This window comes from Nanorana parkeri, unplaced genomic scaffold, assembly GCF_000935625.1.
Source record: "Nanorana parkeri isolate BGI_ZX_2015 unplaced genomic scaffold, ASM93562v1 scaffold432, whole genome shotgun sequence".
Taxonomy (NCBI): Eukaryota; Metazoa; Chordata; class Amphibia; order Anura; family Dicroglossidae; genus Nanorana; species Nanorana parkeri.
The window spans coordinates 973,315-989,858 of NW_017306700.1; the positions used below are offsets into that span (position 1 = coordinate 973,315).

General features: G+C 44.9%; 1 protein-coding gene across 1 annotated transcript in view; it reads right to left on the bottom strand.

Annotated features, from left to right (window-relative positions):
* Positions 1-508: 508 nt before the first annotated feature.
* FBXO7 (F-box protein 7) overlaps positions 509-16,544 on the bottom strand; it is an 18,054-nt gene continuing 2,018 nt past the window's right edge. The window contains exons 2-10 of the mRNA XM_018560104.1: positions 15,604-15,741; positions 13,624-13,897; positions 11,486-11,707; positions 9,526-9,670; positions 7,557-7,640; positions 5,451-5,546; positions 4,587-4,763; positions 2,796-2,833; positions 509-896 (exon numbers count right to left, since the gene is read on the bottom strand). Of these exons, the coding sequence (XP_018415606.1) occupies positions 558-896; positions 2,796-2,833; positions 4,587-4,763; positions 5,451-5,546; positions 7,557-7,640; positions 9,526-9,670; positions 11,486-11,707; positions 13,624-13,897; positions 15,604-15,725 (1,497 nt within the window). The 5' untranslated portion in view covers positions 15,726-15,741 and the 3' untranslated portion in view covers positions 509-557. The remainder of the gene's footprint in view (positions 897-2,795; positions 2,834-4,586; positions 4,764-5,450; positions 5,547-7,556; positions 7,641-9,525; positions 9,671-11,485; positions 11,708-13,623; positions 13,898-15,603; positions 15,742-16,544) is intronic.

Below are 16,544 nucleotides of genomic sequence, written 5' to 3' on the forward strand. Positions count from 1 at the left end.
CTGGCTGGGCGCCTGTAATCTGCTGCAAATGTTAAACACACTGGAGAAAATGCTTGTGTGTGCGATGCCTTACCCTCGGTGCTAATCTGCCATCATGACTGTAGGAAGAGATCTCATCATCGCCTAACATTTATAGCTACAAAGCAAACATTCTTCCTCAAGAAGCAGATATTCAAAGAGTATGTTTTGCCAAAACTTTCTTTTTTATTCTGGATATGCAGAAGCATTAGAACCCCTGTTATGTTCCTCCTCCTATCCAGGTCTCTGTTAGAGATTTCCCTTAACTGACTGTCACAGTGAAAATGGCTTCATCAGACAGAAAGTGAGGGAAGAGGTTTGGTAAGGAGACAGACATCAGATGGGCCCTCTCTGCACATAATCCACTATTTGTTTAGAACAATGGTGGCATGAAGGCTCCTCGGCTGTTTGGTCTGGGAAACTGAGGTTGCTGTGAGGCCCAATAGGTTGGAAAGGGTCCATTATTCTTCTTCTGCCAGGTAGGAAAAGAGAAAGGGGGTCTCTAGCAATGTGACAAATCCACTATTCGTCACTATTTTTTAAAAGAATGGTGGCATGAAGGCTCCTCGGTTGTTTGGTCTTCTGGGTAGAAAGCCACCACGGCCTGGTAAATTGGGGTTGATGTGAGGCCCAATGGGTTGGAAAGGGTCCATTATTGGCCTTCTGCCAGGTACGAAAAGAGAAAGGGGGTCTCTAGCAATGGGTAGCATTGGACGTTCATCATATTCACCTCCAATGATACCAGGTGGATAGGGAAAGTTGGGCGGGAATGGGTTAGGGACGAAAGGGTTAGGCAGGTAGGGTGGAGAAGGATATGGCTGGAAAATTTGATGTGGAGTCAGCCGACGTAATCTTGCTTTATACATTGCCTTGTACAGCTGTAAAACACAAAGAGAAGAAGTAAGGGATGAGAGGTATGCAAATCACACTGTAATGTGATATATCGATGTATGAGGAAAAGTAACACACATCTTCCTTATGCCTCCCGGTAACTATAGTACCAAATGTTTCAATACCACTTTTAATAATTAAGTAGTAGGAGCCACTGCTCTCCTTTAGATCACTGGTATTAAAACCGAGCAGCGTCGGCGATGGAGATCACCATAGAGCAGACAAAGAACGGACGTTCTTCGTCTGCTCTGTGTGATCACTGAGACCGTGGCGCTGTAATCACAGCGCCACCTGTCTCAGCAGTCACTAACTGCAGCTTCCGTCACAGAAGCTGTCACAGAAGCTACGGTCTGACGAGTGCTCCATAAGGCGCACCGGACCTCCCTGCGTCCTATGGTCCGGTGCGTCTTATGGACCGCAAAATACGGTATATATATATATGAGATCAGATGTTTCCAGTGATGGGTACTATTAAAGCTGAGACATGCAAAGCTATTTTAGACGATTGTGCACTTCTAACCTAGTGGCAAAAATTGGTGAAGGCCCTTTTTTGTTCCAGCATGACTGTGCCCCTGTGCACACGGTTCAACCAGTTTGGTGTAAAGGAACTTGAAGGACCTGCACAAAGCACTGATCTCAACTCCATTTCAACACCATTGTGATAATCTGGAAGGCAGGCTGTGAGCTGGGTCATCTGGATGCCATCAGTACCCGGCCTTATAAAAGTTCTTTTGGCTAAATGGTCACAAATTCCCACAGACACTCTCCAAAATCTTGTTGAAAGCTTGCCCAGGAGAGTGGAGGTCTTCTCCAAAGGTAGGTCTACAGAGAGAAGGACCCTTCTCTGTTGTGTGGAAGCAGTGGTCTGATGTGCCCCCAGCTGAGTGAGACCTATAGCTCTGGATAATGCAAAGCTCCTTGCTGAATGTAGAGCTCTAGCTCTAGGGGGTGTTAGACATCTGCAGAGAGACCACTGCTTCCACACAGAGAGCAAAGTTCATCTATGCTTTAATGCAGACCTCCACAGAGGCAAATAGTTGCCTTCTTTTTGCTCCCCTGCCGTTCCATTCAGCCACTGGGAGTGAACGGAGAGCCCCGTGTGAGCTTAGCGTCACTGGATTTGTAGCTTACACTGGGCTATAGGCTTAGTGCTGTCACAAGCAGAGTCACATGCTCCTCCATACTCAGGAACTCTGGGTATTACCTTTGGCTCGCAGTGCTGAACTAAGCCATGGGGGAGTGAAAGACAGGTAAGTACATAATGCTTGGGAATGAGGAATTAAAGCAAATCAGAATGAAGGCAGCACATGTTTGCTTTAAAACAAGGGGATGACTGGGGCCTGTCTGTTTTTGTGTGCTAAAGCGTATCTAAACCCAAGAATAAAAGAGTAATACATTGCAGTTTACCAATCCTTAGATGTGGTGGCTGCATACGGGTTTTTCAGGCTTTTTTTAATCCTTTATTTTCACCTGGTGATCCTGCCAGTAACGCACTTCCCGTCCTAGGGTGACAACCAACACTCACTCAGCTGTATCTATAAAGAAGTAGTGTTGTCACCCTAGGACATGACTACAAAGCATCCCCCTCCTCCTCTTCATAACTTGGGTGCAGGGTTAGGAACAATGCAACTAATAACAGTCAGCACAGATAGAGAGCAGAGGAAGTTATCAACTCACAAGATTTCTGTCAGAATCAGCAGGAATTTGATTTGCACGTATCGAACAGATAGAACAAAACGCGTTCAATGGTGTATTTACCAGACCACAAGGAAATAAGATTTCATTGTTAGGGTTCACCTACACTTCCATGTTCATTGTTTGATATTTTTTTTTCCTAATATTGTCTAAAAATAAATGAAATATAAAAAACAGGAGGACATACTCACATCCTTCCAGTCTGTCTGCGGCATCCTTGAAGTTCGGTCTGTAAAACATAAAAAACATTGAACCTCGGCTTGTAAAATTCACCAGAACAGGATTATTTTTTTGGTCCACCACAAAATGGAAGCCTGGAGAAAACATGCAATATATTACAACTTATATACAACCCGGCGAGGACAGAATTTACAACGAAGGCTGAACAGACAATGGAGATGAGGTGATCATTTAAAGCGGAACTTTACACTCAGAAATCTAATTCTACCAATGCATCCTTCTATGTATGATGATTAATAATAACATAGACATGTCAGGTGTAAAATGCTGTGATTGTGAAATACTTACACTTGCAGAGTATTCACTTCCTGCTTTGAAAGTGCAAAATGAGTTAAGTTTGCCAAAGCAATGCACACTGGGATTACTTTGTCATCAGCAGAGCATTGCTGGGAAATCTCTGTAATCTCAGGAGATCTCAGGGAAAGGCATTTTCCTCCCCTGAGATGATGTGGATCTGCATGCTGCATTTTTTCTGATAGCTCTGCCCCGGAACAGAGGGCATTCCTGTACTTCGCGCTCTGGTGCGGGCGGGGGACGTCTGTAGTGCCATTGACATGAATGGCACCGACACGCCCCCTTCCACCCCAGAATGCTGGCCTGCTTGATCTATGCGATCCAGTGTGTTCCAGGCTCGAACTGCACTGGAACGCACTGGGTATGGTGTGACTGGGCCCTAAATGCTTCCGAATCGTGTCGCAAAATCAAAGAAATAAATACCAAACATCCATTAAACCAGTGGTTCTCAACCTGTGTAACCTCAGGACCCACATTTGTCCTTGGTCATTAATTTGCGACCCATGCACGGCATTAGAACGCATGGCATTGCGGTGCTGCGCGTTTCGGTGCAGATGATTTAACTGTGGGTGGGAGGTGCGTTTGGGGTGCCATTTAAATGAATGGCAAGGCAACACATCTCCTAGACCAGAACGCATAGTAGGTGCGATTGCATGGTACAGTGCGTTAATTGCACAGGACTGTTCGATTAACGCACTGTACTAGTGTGAACGAGCCGTCAAAAACACTGACAGACACAATCTCACACAATCCCCTTTTTATTTTAAGATCCATCCAGTCTCCCTACCTTATGAGAACTGGAGTGGATCCTCAGCCTGGGGTCCAGTGTGGGCTGCTGTGCTGTTGGATAGAGCTCCATGGATATGTGCATTGCTTGAACAACTCCCTTGCGTGCCCTGTAGGGGTGCTGGCAGCCAGAATGTGATGTCAATCCGGTCCAGGCACCTCTACAGGACAAATGAGGAAGCTGTAAGCAATGCATGTATGGATGGATCTCACTCGAGGCCGTACCCCCAGCCAACCCCACCTCAAGCTGACACTCAGTGCCAGGCAGCATATTCTGAATGGAGTGCAAGAACTGACATTGCTGCGCTAGGGGGAGGCTGAGGAGTCTCTCACCTAGAAAAGTGGAAGGCACGTGGTGACCCACTGAACACGGGGTTGCGACCCACTTTTGCGCCAAGACCCACCATTTGAGAACCATTGTATTAAACCTTATAAGGGATTTTTATTTTAAAAATATGTATAGTGTTCTCCAATACAAAACAAAGCAACAAGCTTCTGTGTTCACTCATTTATTGCACACACTCTCACACACATTCACACTCTGGTCTCTGCCGTTTCCTCCACAGGTTAAAAAAAAGCCCAACCATAAATAAGGTTGAAATACAGGAACACACTTTCAGCAAAGATGACTGCGATGTATTTACATTCATACGATAACTTACCTCGGAAATCCCTTCTGCATAAGAGCTTCCACAGGGTGGGGTCTCTTGTGTCTACATGTAGATCTTTACAAGAGGTGGAAAGTGAGAGAAGTGAGCGCACATCCAGGAGGCGAAAGATGCGCAGCTTTAGTTCCAGTGGTAAAACCAGCAGACCGAACACATCGGGTAGTTCCAGGGCTGTGACAGAGAATACATTGAGCCAGGCATATTCATTAAAGTGAAACATCAGGCAGATATAAATGAAAGCAGACCTATATTCAATAATACATAATTAAATGTATTTTCTAAATACAAGCAGTGAAGTCTTCTTCTTGGATGTTATTTCTGTATTGCTGTTGGAGAGTTCTCCTAACTTCCCATCTGGTTAAACATTGTCAGCAGGACAGGAAGTGAGGGGAATTCTCTCTAATGTAGGGTATACACGGGTACATTTTCATACGAAAAATCCCGTCGGGGCGTTTGATGATACCATCAGAGACTTGAAGATTGCCCTTTGAAATTTCGTTGTTCGTTTTCATTTAATATTTGATTTTGGAATGAATGGATTTTCCCGAATGAAAACCACATTCACAGTTAGAATTTCGTTCAATCAAGAAAAGTATTCCAGCGCGTGCATTCGAATTTTCTTTTTGTCACTTCAATCAAAATCGATCATCGATCTGACCCCATCAATGATTAGAAAGTCAAACAAATGTTCCAAAATTGATTTAGTTCCTTCACAATTCTAACCGTGTATACCCTTCTTAATGGAGCCCTGGATTGCAGCAAAACCAAGAGAAAAAGTTTTGGCTTGACATACACTTTTATGTCCCTCTGGATAAACCTGATTATCGCACAAAGGAATCTCCCACCAGTTCAGCTTACCTTGTCGTGTCGCAGCGAGTAAAGGGTAAACAAACTGATCCTTGAAGAGACGTGATAACTTCTGCAGGTCCCTGTACACTAAGCTCACATTATTATCTATAAAGAAAACAGAAGACACATCAACATTACCGAGATCACCCACGTTTCAGCAATAACAAAAGCTACTTCACTTAAAAGGAGAAGTATGAGGCGAGTGCTTTTCACTCACCTCATAGTTCTAGCCGACCTGTGACAATGAGACTGTCACAGGTCGGCTCAGTAGATCGGGAGGTGAGCGAACACATACCGGCGTTCGCTCACCTCTCGATCCTGTCACGGCTCTCTGCCGTGACGGGGGAGGGGCTGGATTCCCCGTCCCCGCTCCGATCTGCCAGCGCTGACTGGCGGAACGGACGGGGGAGGGGGCGGGTACAGCTGGCTCTGCCTCCAGATAGGCAGAGCCAGCTGTCAGTCACGCAGCTGGGCGGATCCCGGCATAATTGTCGGGATCTGCTTCAGCTGTGGCGTCTCAGTATACCGCGAGCTACAGCCTGAGCCTAGGGTGCCTACATACTGAGCCTAGGGTGACGGGAGGACGCTAGTTTGTGTCCTCCCGTCACCCTAAGGAGAACTATGGGGGAAAAGCCTTAACCCCATAGTTCTCCTTTAAGAAGGAAGAAAAAGTGACCAGCCCAATAAAATGTTAAATTAGATTCAAACCCCATCAACTAAAATGTCATCAAAGCTTTAACCTGTCAATGTCATTTCGAAAGTAATTTACAGTATTTTAGGTGTGAAGCTTTCATTAAAATAGATCCCTTGTAATCCAGCCATGATGGTCCCTGTTCAGACACTTCATGTTACAGGGTGACAATGCTCTGTCCCTGTCTCCTAAATCTGCTTCTGCGTTGTCACCCTGTCACATGGGCTTCTTATGGATTCACTATTTTCTAACCGACTGAACTCAGACTAACATCTGAATCAGAAGGGAAAGAAAGATTGTGACTGCTCAGGAACCCCCCCCCAAACTCTTCCTCAGTGCTGAACAAGACCCGCCAGTGTATCGGAAGAACCGTGATCCACAAAAGGATGGCAATGCTCTTCGGAAACTTACTGATGTAAAACAATCAAAAAAATTGCAGCCAGTAGCAGAACCTTAACGCGTTCCTCACAGTTCTGCTACTGGTGTCAAAGTTCTGAAACTGTACTGAATGGTTTGATAAATTCCAGACAGTATTGCCATCACTATACAGGATCTAAAAAAAAGGCTGAAGCCAGAGAAAGCCGGGCAACTGGTACTTCAGCAATAGATAAAACCGGCACTGGTAAGGGGCTCCGTCCATTCAATACTTTATTTGCAAAAAGGCATAAAAGGAGCCAAACAAATAAATAGCATTTCTTTGTTGGCTCCTTTTATGCCTTTTTGCAAATAAAGTATTGAATGGACGGAGCCCCTTACCAGTGCCGGTTTTATCTATTGTTGAGTGAAGGTTCTGGTGGAAGCTTTACCAGGCCCCGAGGTTCCAGAGCGGGATTGGAGACAAGAGGGTAGAGCTGCTCCACATTTTTCTCAATTGCAAAAGGTATTTCAGATGGAGGTCTATGGCACCCTACATACACATATAACTGTTCCGATTGGCTTTAATTGAATTTTTTTTTATTTCAATAAATTTTTATTGGCATATCAAGATGTAGAAAATACAAACAATGCAGACTTGACCAGAGCGGATGGTGGGTCTCAGGATCTACCAGCATCGGCTTTGAGAGCTACTGGTAGATCGCGATCTACCTAATGAGCACCCCTGCTCTAGACTATCCATTCAAACTGTATCCAATTAGGCAAGCCCTTACACTACCTAGCCTTTGATAAATCCAAAGGTGATTGGACAGCCAGGTTGTAACGTCTGTGGTGAGCTCCAGAAACACTAGCGTCTACAATTTCCAAATGCAAAATCGTTTCCCTCGGAGCAACACAGACACTTCAAGAGCCTGTAACAGGGGGAAACAAGTTAACCACTTCTGTGTATATAGACGTATTGCGGGCCGGAAGTGGTTAAGTAATAAACAATGAAACAAAAGAATTACATTGTAGATTCATTGTTTGAAATCCACACATACGTAACTCACCCGGTGCTGGGAAGTTGATGAAGGAACTGGAGGGCAGCGGAAGGGTCTTCACACATTTCACTTCCTGGTTCATGTTCACTGTGGCTGTGTACAAGAAGCAACACAATATACTGTAAATTGACCAATAATAAGCAACAAGCCTAAAGCCCCATCAATAGTCAAGTGTTGGTTTTCGCTATATACAGACATGTTAACATAACTGGCTGCCATGCCGATTCCCTGGCTTCATTCCTAGCCCACATACGTATATGTACAGTGTAGTGAGAAATGCTGGCCTGCCTACAAATAAAGTATTAAAGCCATTACATTAGTACAATAGCCAGGCACCTGGTAGTTTTTTTTTTTGTAGAGATCAGCAATGGCAGCTCATTTTCTCATCTCAGGATTCCTTTAACTCTCGCTGGCAGGGAAATGTTCTTTCATTTTGCACAAACATAATAAAATGCTCCCCATCTCCTTCATATAGAGGTCATCTTCAGAGCCTCACAAATCACTTCTACTGGAAAGCCAGCAGCCAGGAGTAAACGAGTCAACATACGGCTGCCATAGTGGCCATGAGTTTGTTTACATGCCGATGCTGCCAATGCCCTGAAAGCCCCTGAAAGCTATGGCAGCTGCAGCAGTAGAGTTACAGAGATTCTGTCAGTCTGCACAATCAGGGGAAACTGACAGAGTCTCTTAAAAAGCCCTGGCCCACTTATACTCACCTTCGCCTTGCTGCCCATCGGCTCTGTTCCCCAGCGGAAGCAAGGAGTCATACCCTGTTTTTGGGTCTGGCAAATGGCCATTCAGATCTGAACACAGCATCATGGAAGGAGGTCACATGCCCCCCTTACCCAGATGTAATGTGTATTTGTGATAGCGGAATGGAGTGGCAGGGTAGCATTCAGATCTGAACACAGCATCATGGAAGGAGGTCACATGCCCCCCTTACCCAGATGTAATGTGTATTTGTGATAGCGGAATGGAGTGGCAGGGTAGCATTCAGATCTGAACACAGCATCATGGAAGGAGGTCACATGCCCCCCTTACCCAGATGTAATGTGTATTTGTGATAGCGGAATGGAGTGGCAGGGTAGCACATTAAAGACAAATATAAATGGTGGGTCAAGGGGTGGACAAGTGACTTTGTTATTAGAATCTCTATAACAGGGCTCAAAATTTCAGGCCCTGAGCTACTAGCCAGGCCTTAAGAGTTACTTGCCACCAGTTGCCCCACCTAACCCCTACCCTGCACCGGCCTTAACTCTGCTAGGTCAGCAGTGTGATTTAAAGTACAGAGATCAGTAACAACTGTGGCAGTGCGTGGCAATGCCACTGTGTTATCTCCATTCCTGTGGCCAGCGCATGCTGATGGCACAAGTGTGCACAGCCTTTAAATTAACGGTGTCGGGAAGGGTTCAAGACACCACCTGGGAGACAGGAAGGCTCCACCCAGGAGTCAGAGTGGAGTCCAGTGCAGCAGGGTGCTGCGGATTGAGAAAACCCCAGTGTGCAGGTGAGCACACGACTGAGGATGTCTGGAGGAACAGACAGTGGCCTGAGGCCGGAGCAGCGGTGCTGCAAATGTAAAGCCAGGAGGCTGGATAGGCAGGTGCTGCCATGAGATGCAAAAGATTGTTCTGTTTTGTGAACTCTCATTTAATAAAAGTAGGCAAGGAAGCCCTTGAATGAAGATTACAGCGAGTGGATGCGTACTTTATGCGCTACTATTTGGAGCTAATCCCCACACAACACAGAGTGCAGAGTTCAGTGGTGTAATTCCCTTCACTCCGGCCAGAGAAGAGAGAAGTAAAGAGAGCGATCGCCGCTGCAAAAGTGGCGGTAGTTTCACCCCCCCTGGATGAATTTCCACTCGCCCCCATGCAATTTTCACTCGCCAATTGCAAGGAGGCAAGTGGAAATTTTGAGCCCTGCTCTATGACATGAACATAGACCACGCAGGGTAGTTTTTATACATATACTTTACCATTTATTATAAGGAGCTTGCTCATAGGCACACAGGCCAAAAGGGCAGAACTGTCTCCACACAGGGGATGAGTGTAACGAAGCTTGTAGATGTCATCAGTGTGCCGCCACCCCTCAGGCATAGACGCACCTTTTCCTTCAACACTCTGCAAAGGAAACATCATCTGGATTAATAGGGTGAACTTTAGCCTTACCTGCAGTCTTGCAAAGTAGTACAGGAACCTCTCCTGCACTGAAATTAGAAGCTGTAGCAAGTACGATAGAGCCCATCTCATTTTCCTGGTTGACATCAATAACATTTTGCAGGTGTCCTTATCCTTTGTATCCTCCCTACTTGATCCAAAACTTAAAAAAAAAACCATGGCTATAGATACACTTTGACGCCTAAATCCAGAGAAATATTTTTTTGGTTGTGGACAGAATTCAGATTTTCCTACATTTCCTGTCCTTGTGACTCCCATAAAATGTCACCATCACAGAAGGGTGCAGACATAAATACAAACACTTTCAGAAGTTCTAGTCCATCCCTGCTCTACTAAAAATTGTGTTTCGGTTTGGGTCTCATCACTTCCGGCCCTGACTGGAAACTAACACATTTTGGGCATTCTGAAGGGGGTCTCCTGAAACTACTTTAGCCATCTAAAAGGTATTTTCATTTTGATAGCAGCCACTCCAGAGTTATTATACACTAAATTACAAACTTTGCAGACTCTTCATATCAGACTGCATTCATTTGGGATCCAGCAATTCTGACTTACAGCGACTAAGGAATACATTCCTGGTCTATCCAATTCTATTATATTTTATTGGCATTTCAATCTGTGCTAAATCTAATTGATGATTCTGCCATGAAAATCCTTGTTCAGACATTTACTGTTAAGAGGATGGCTATCCCTCTGTCCTAATTGTTATCCTGTGTTGTTACCCTGTCACCAGGGTTTCCAGTGGAGACTACAAGCGGCCATTGTAACACACATTGCGCAGACATGGTTCACTGTTGTCATCATCTGTAAACCTGCCCTCAGCCCTGGTTCACACCTAGGCGGCACCGTTTTTGCGCGCTTGTACGCGCGGCAGCAGCATGAGGTACATGAAGACGCGCGTTTTGATTGGCAGCTCATAAACTATTGTGGGCAATGGAAAAACGCGCGTATAAACGCACAAAAAATATCACGAAAATGTGCAACATGGTTCTGTTGCGCGTTTTTGGGAATTTCCAATAAAGTCTATTGGTAGGAAAAGCGCTTTTAACTGCCCAAAGAAGCTCCTGTATCTTTTCTGGCGTCTGGCGTTTTTCTGCTGAGGTGTGAAGCACGGCCATTGGAAATCAGTTGGGCAGTTAAAAGCGATTTTTTAACTGCTTAAGAACGCCTAGGTGTGAGCCAGGGCTAAGAAATGCCATGCAGCCATTGCTGGAGAGCATGTAGACAGGAAGTGACTGCAGGAGAAGCACTGAGATGAAAACGAAAGGTGAAGACAAGTACAGTATGTTATTTTTAAAATTAGCAATCTGAATGTCATTTAGACGGGGAATTACTTTAACCCCTTCATGACTGAGGCCCTTTTTTAATTTTTTGCACCCATGTTATATTCCACATTTTAGGCCTGAAAATGACGTAAAACCCCCCAACATTATATATTTTCTGAATGCCAAGACCCTATAGAATAAAATGGTGGTAGTTGAACATTTTTATGTTGCGCAATATTAGCGCAACTCCTTATTAAACCCCAAAATTTAGTGACAAATTTAATTAAATGCCCCAAAACACAACAAATTACCCATTTTTTTAATGAAATATAAAAGATGAGGTTACAACGAGTAGCTGGAGTTGGATAAGAACTTGTTGTAAGCAAAAATCATTCTGTGGATTCTCATAGCAAAGCTGCTTAGATCCTTAGACATAACCTGTCAATAATTCTGCTTCAGTTTTTGGAAGCTCCATATTGTCCCCAAAAGTTACCTGAACAATGTAGCCCGTCTCCAACATAAGTACATGGATAACCACCATCAGAGCATCGTTAGGGCTGGTGCAGCCAGCGGAGAGGTAGAGGGACTCGAGGGAGTGCGGTATCTTCCCATCTACAGATTCACTGACCAACATCGGCTCTGCCAGACAGTAAGGGGGCTCTGCTTCCACTGTAGCCTCCCTGGCTTCTGCTTCATGGCAGGAACTAGCCATGGGCTTCAGGAATGTAAACAAGAAGAAATACGTTATTTTATCTCTATGACACCATATGGTGTACCATATCACAAAAATCTGCAATCTGCTCTTCCATTTAGATGAAACCTACACAGCCATCAATAGAGGAACAATGGGGGGAATTTATCAAAACAAAATCAGCTTCTCTCTTCAGTTTGTTCCATTAAAATTTGAAAAGGAAAGATAGAAGCTGATTGGTTGCCATGCACAGCTGCTCCAGATTTTGTCTGCTCCAGTTTTAATAAAGTCCCCCTCATAGTCTATAAATGCGAATTGGCTGTTCTGGTTGCAAAACATTTGAACCCCTGCGGATTAGAAGGTCAGAAATCATAATTTGCATACTCGTTCCTTATTATATCAGAAATATAGGGAGGAGAGTGCCAATGTGTATTAGAGTCCAGATATAATGTATTTAGTGTTACAGGGATTCTGTGGGCCCCCTTCATAGGCTGCTACGCCAGCTACTGGAAAAGACTTTATGCTCCTCCATAAGTACATTGTACATTTGAAGTGCTTTCTTCCTGTTGTCTGGATCTTTCTCCGTCAAACATTTTGAGGCCTTGATGAATGGTGCCTCAGAATGAGTTGGCTTCTTAACAAGTACTGTGAACAATAACTTATCTCTGGACTCCTGACTATATTTCTGATCAATCCAAGAGCTGAATAGCAGCCCCTTGTGAAATCCCATTGGGAATTCCAACTACACCAGGGAATCCAGTACTCCAAAATCCCAATTGTTCCTGATAATGACTCAGAAAGTACTAAAGCCACCAGATCAACATATCAGCCAGTCGCCCAGCATTTTGGGCATTCCAAAACCCGACATCATCCCACTGGGAAGTCCAACTTCACCAAGGAATCCAGTGATCCAAAATTAGTTGGCTTCCTAACAAATACTGTGAACAATAAGTAATCACTGGACTCCTGACTATATTTTTGATCAATCCAAAAGCCGAATAGCAGCCCCTTGTGTACCTTACAGCTGTTCCCTAAAAGCCTTCAAACAAAAAGACACCACCCCATTGGGAAAACTAACTACACCAGGGAATCCGGTGGTCTATCAAAGATTGTGACTGGATTGGAATGTGTGACCGGTCACGGGGTCACACATTTTAACATAATCACGCCCACTTATTCGGCGGTGGAATATGTGACCGGCAAAAGATGAAGAATTCCAACGATTTCTCAGCTGTTCCAGGGCAGATCCGACTTTATAAATGCAATCTCACATTCCACAAAGTCGGATAGAAGTGACATTTCAAGACCGATCAGCTGTTCCAGGGCAGATCGGTTCTCCTGCACATACCATCTGCGATGCCGATCTGCCCTGGAACAGCTGAGAAAGTGTTGGAATTCTTCACCTTTTGTCGGTCACATATTCCACTGCCGAAAAACTGGGCGGGATTACGTTAAAATGTGTGGCCACGTTGCCGGTCACACATTCCACAGCCGAAGAACATGCCGGGATTACGTTAAAATGTGTGACCACGTCACTGATCACACATTCTAACGTAGTCACAAACTTTGATAGAACACCGGCATGCCAAAATGCTGGTGTTTTGGAGATTCTGAGGACCCCCTTCAAAGGCTCCAAAGCCAACTACTGGAAAAGACTTTATGTTCCTCCATAAGTACATTGTATGTTTGAGATACTTTTGAAAGCCTTGATGAGAGGGGTGCCTCAAAACCCCCAAAAATGAATGAATACTGAGAACAATAACTTATCTCTGAACTCCTGACTTTATTTCTGATAGATCCAAGACCAGATCAGTATCCCTTTGTGTACCTGAAAGCTGTCCCTGGAGCTTCTACAGATCAGAAGACACCATCCCAAGAAGAGAAAAGCATTGGCAGCCTCCATATTCTGTTTGTACACGTGATCTGAATATGCCACCTACCTCTGGTAAGCTCTGTGTTACTGGCGTACAATCATCCTTCTGGACACTGTGACTTTTGCTGGGCTGGACACCCTCTGCGTTAGGGACAGAGGGTTGGCGCAGATTTGGGACAGGCTGAGCTGCTGCCGATGATGGAGCTGCTGTAACAAGCTGCGAGTCTGGCACTCGAAGAACTATCAGATCTCCGGATATGATACCGCATGACTCTAGGTTACCCTGGTCATCCGTCAGGGCGTCCTTGCCATTCAGAGTGATGGTGAAAGTCACATCCGAACTGTGAAAACACCAATCGCTTGTTTCAGCCTTTCAACCATATAAAATAAAAAGAAAGATCACAGCTGCTGCACACACTTCTTTTAGAAATGGCCTCAAGTATTTACTCATTTTAAAGCAGGACTTTAGACGAACATAAAAAAATGTTTTATTCGGAATAGATCATCAAAAAAATAACACACGCAAGCACGCACACTACATTTATTTTAAACTACTGCTAGGAAAAACCACCTGTAATCTTCGGTTGTATTATTTCCCAAACAGCCTCTGAACAGCAAAATAACAGAGCAGACAGGAAGTGCTGAAAAATCTTACCAGTGGTGTCACTGATAAATACAACTTGAAAAGTGAAGATCTGGTATAAATAGGGAACATCTAGAAATGTTAATTGTGCCTAAGCAGTAGGGATGAGCTCCGGTTCAGACCGAACCCAAGTTTACTGAAACATGGAAGCAAGCCGACAGTACTGGCTCAATCAGCTGTGGTCAGAGCAGCTGCATGTAAACAAAGGGGTGGATGCTAGTGACATCACTGACCTTATATGGCCACATCCTGCCCCTTTGTTTATGTGCAGCTGGTGGTGGGGAATGCATGGATCACAGCTGATTGGGTGAGCATTGTTGGCTTCCTTCTGGGTTTGGTCCAAACCCAATCTCATCGCTACTGAGCAGTACCCTGAAACATTTAGGCCCCATTCACACTGAGCGATTTATCGCACGATTTTTGCAGCGATATCGCTCATATTTCCACACGATATCGCTCTATGTAGCTTCTCCAATCCATTTCAATGGAGCTGTTCACATCTCTCGGCTCAATATCGCTTGTAGCTCGTCGCTGTAGCTTGTCACTCCAACATGACCCTTTTTTCTGAGGATTTCGAGCGTTTTTGCTCCTGATTGCATACAGCCCAATAGGAAAAAGTTGCGCAATATCGCACATGGAAAATCGCGCGATTTTCATGTCGCTCAGTGTGAATGGGGCCTTAATGTTTTTTATCTGGAATTCCTCCTAACAAATATCAGTGCACTTCCTGGTATGTGAGGGGGGTCTAGGCACTTCTGTGTCTACAGCCTCATAGCTGTATATCTGCAGTGTGAGATCTAAGGCACTGCTGACCTCACCAGATATAGACTGAGGTTTGGTAGTGTCACCACTGAGCTGCTCTCTGTTCTCCTTGCTGGAGGATCTTCAAGTGTTGTGGTGTGTCACCTGCACTGCATACGGCTATGCAGACCTTTCTCTTTCCAAATAGTGGTGCTCAAAGTGATGACGCGGGTGACGCCGTGTGTGTGCACGATATGCATGAAAGGAATCACCAGCACTCCCAGGATGCAAAAATCTTGCTCATTTTTATTGAATGTGTTTCTCATGCGTCAATCAAACCAATGTTTCAGAGCCAGACAGGGTCCCTTCCTCAGGGTGATATAGTGACCAATTACTATGTCGCCCTGAGGAAGGGACCCTGCATGGCCCCCGAAACATTGGTTTGATTGACGCATGAGACACACATTCAATAAAAATGAACAAGAAAGATCAGCTACGGCGGTATCACAGGCAAAACTGGTGACTAGTTCTTTACCCTCCGCTTGTCTTTTTTTGAGCACAGCTTCTGCAGTTCAATTCCTCTTAAAGTTGATCAAAATTAATTATATCAACAACAATAAAAACTTTATAAGACAAAAGATAAATAAATGATGGTATACACACCTGTACCCCAGCGAGGGAAGGAACGATGCAGACAGTTTCCTACGGAGATCTCCCAATGTTGGCTTCTCCTCCTCCAGCTCCAGTCTCCCAGTCTGTCCTCCGACTCTCACCCGGAGCTTCATGCTGCCTCCCGGGGCGATCCTATAAGACAGCGGCCATCAGAAATACAGACAAGACACAAGTACTATTTACTGCAGAGTCATCAGGCGTCTTTAAAGCAGCAGTCACACTATATTCTGGAACACTTTCATTTTCACCGCGCGGATGAAACTTTCACTTTCATGTCGGCATCAGATTTCACAACACAAATCTCTGATTAGAGGTTCGGGAGAGGAACAGGAAATGCCATTCTGCCAAAAATAACATAATAGATGTTTCCCCAATGTTCATAAAGAAAGTACCAAGGATTTGGTTGTCACCAGAACAGGAATAGATGGGAAATCGTCCAAAAGAAATGCCAGTTCTAGTGACCCTGCTGACCACCAGGGATTCCCGTCACTCTGGAGGGATTTCCTCTCACTTCCTGTTGAGGTTATTTGACCATAAGTGAAGGGAAATCTCCCCAATAAGACACAGATGGTAAAACAAAAGCTGACAGGGGTTATAACCCTCCTTTATGCTATCCAAAAAAAAAAAAAAAGGTTTTGCCCTCAGCAGAGGCGTCCCCAGACGTGGTGTCACCCGGTGCAGCCTCCGGGTGACACCCACTGGGACATCACCCTGCATGCGCGTGATGATGTCGCATGCACCTAACTGCCAGTGGCCATCTTAGTGATGGATGCCAGCAAAGAGAGGAGGGAATGTTTACCCGGCAGGATAAGGTATGCCGCCGGGTTCCCTCCTCTCTTGTGCAGCTGTCCATGACCAAGTGCCTGACTTTTCAGATGGGGTGACACCAAAATGACTGTCAGTCATTTTGGTGTCACCCCCTCTGATGACAT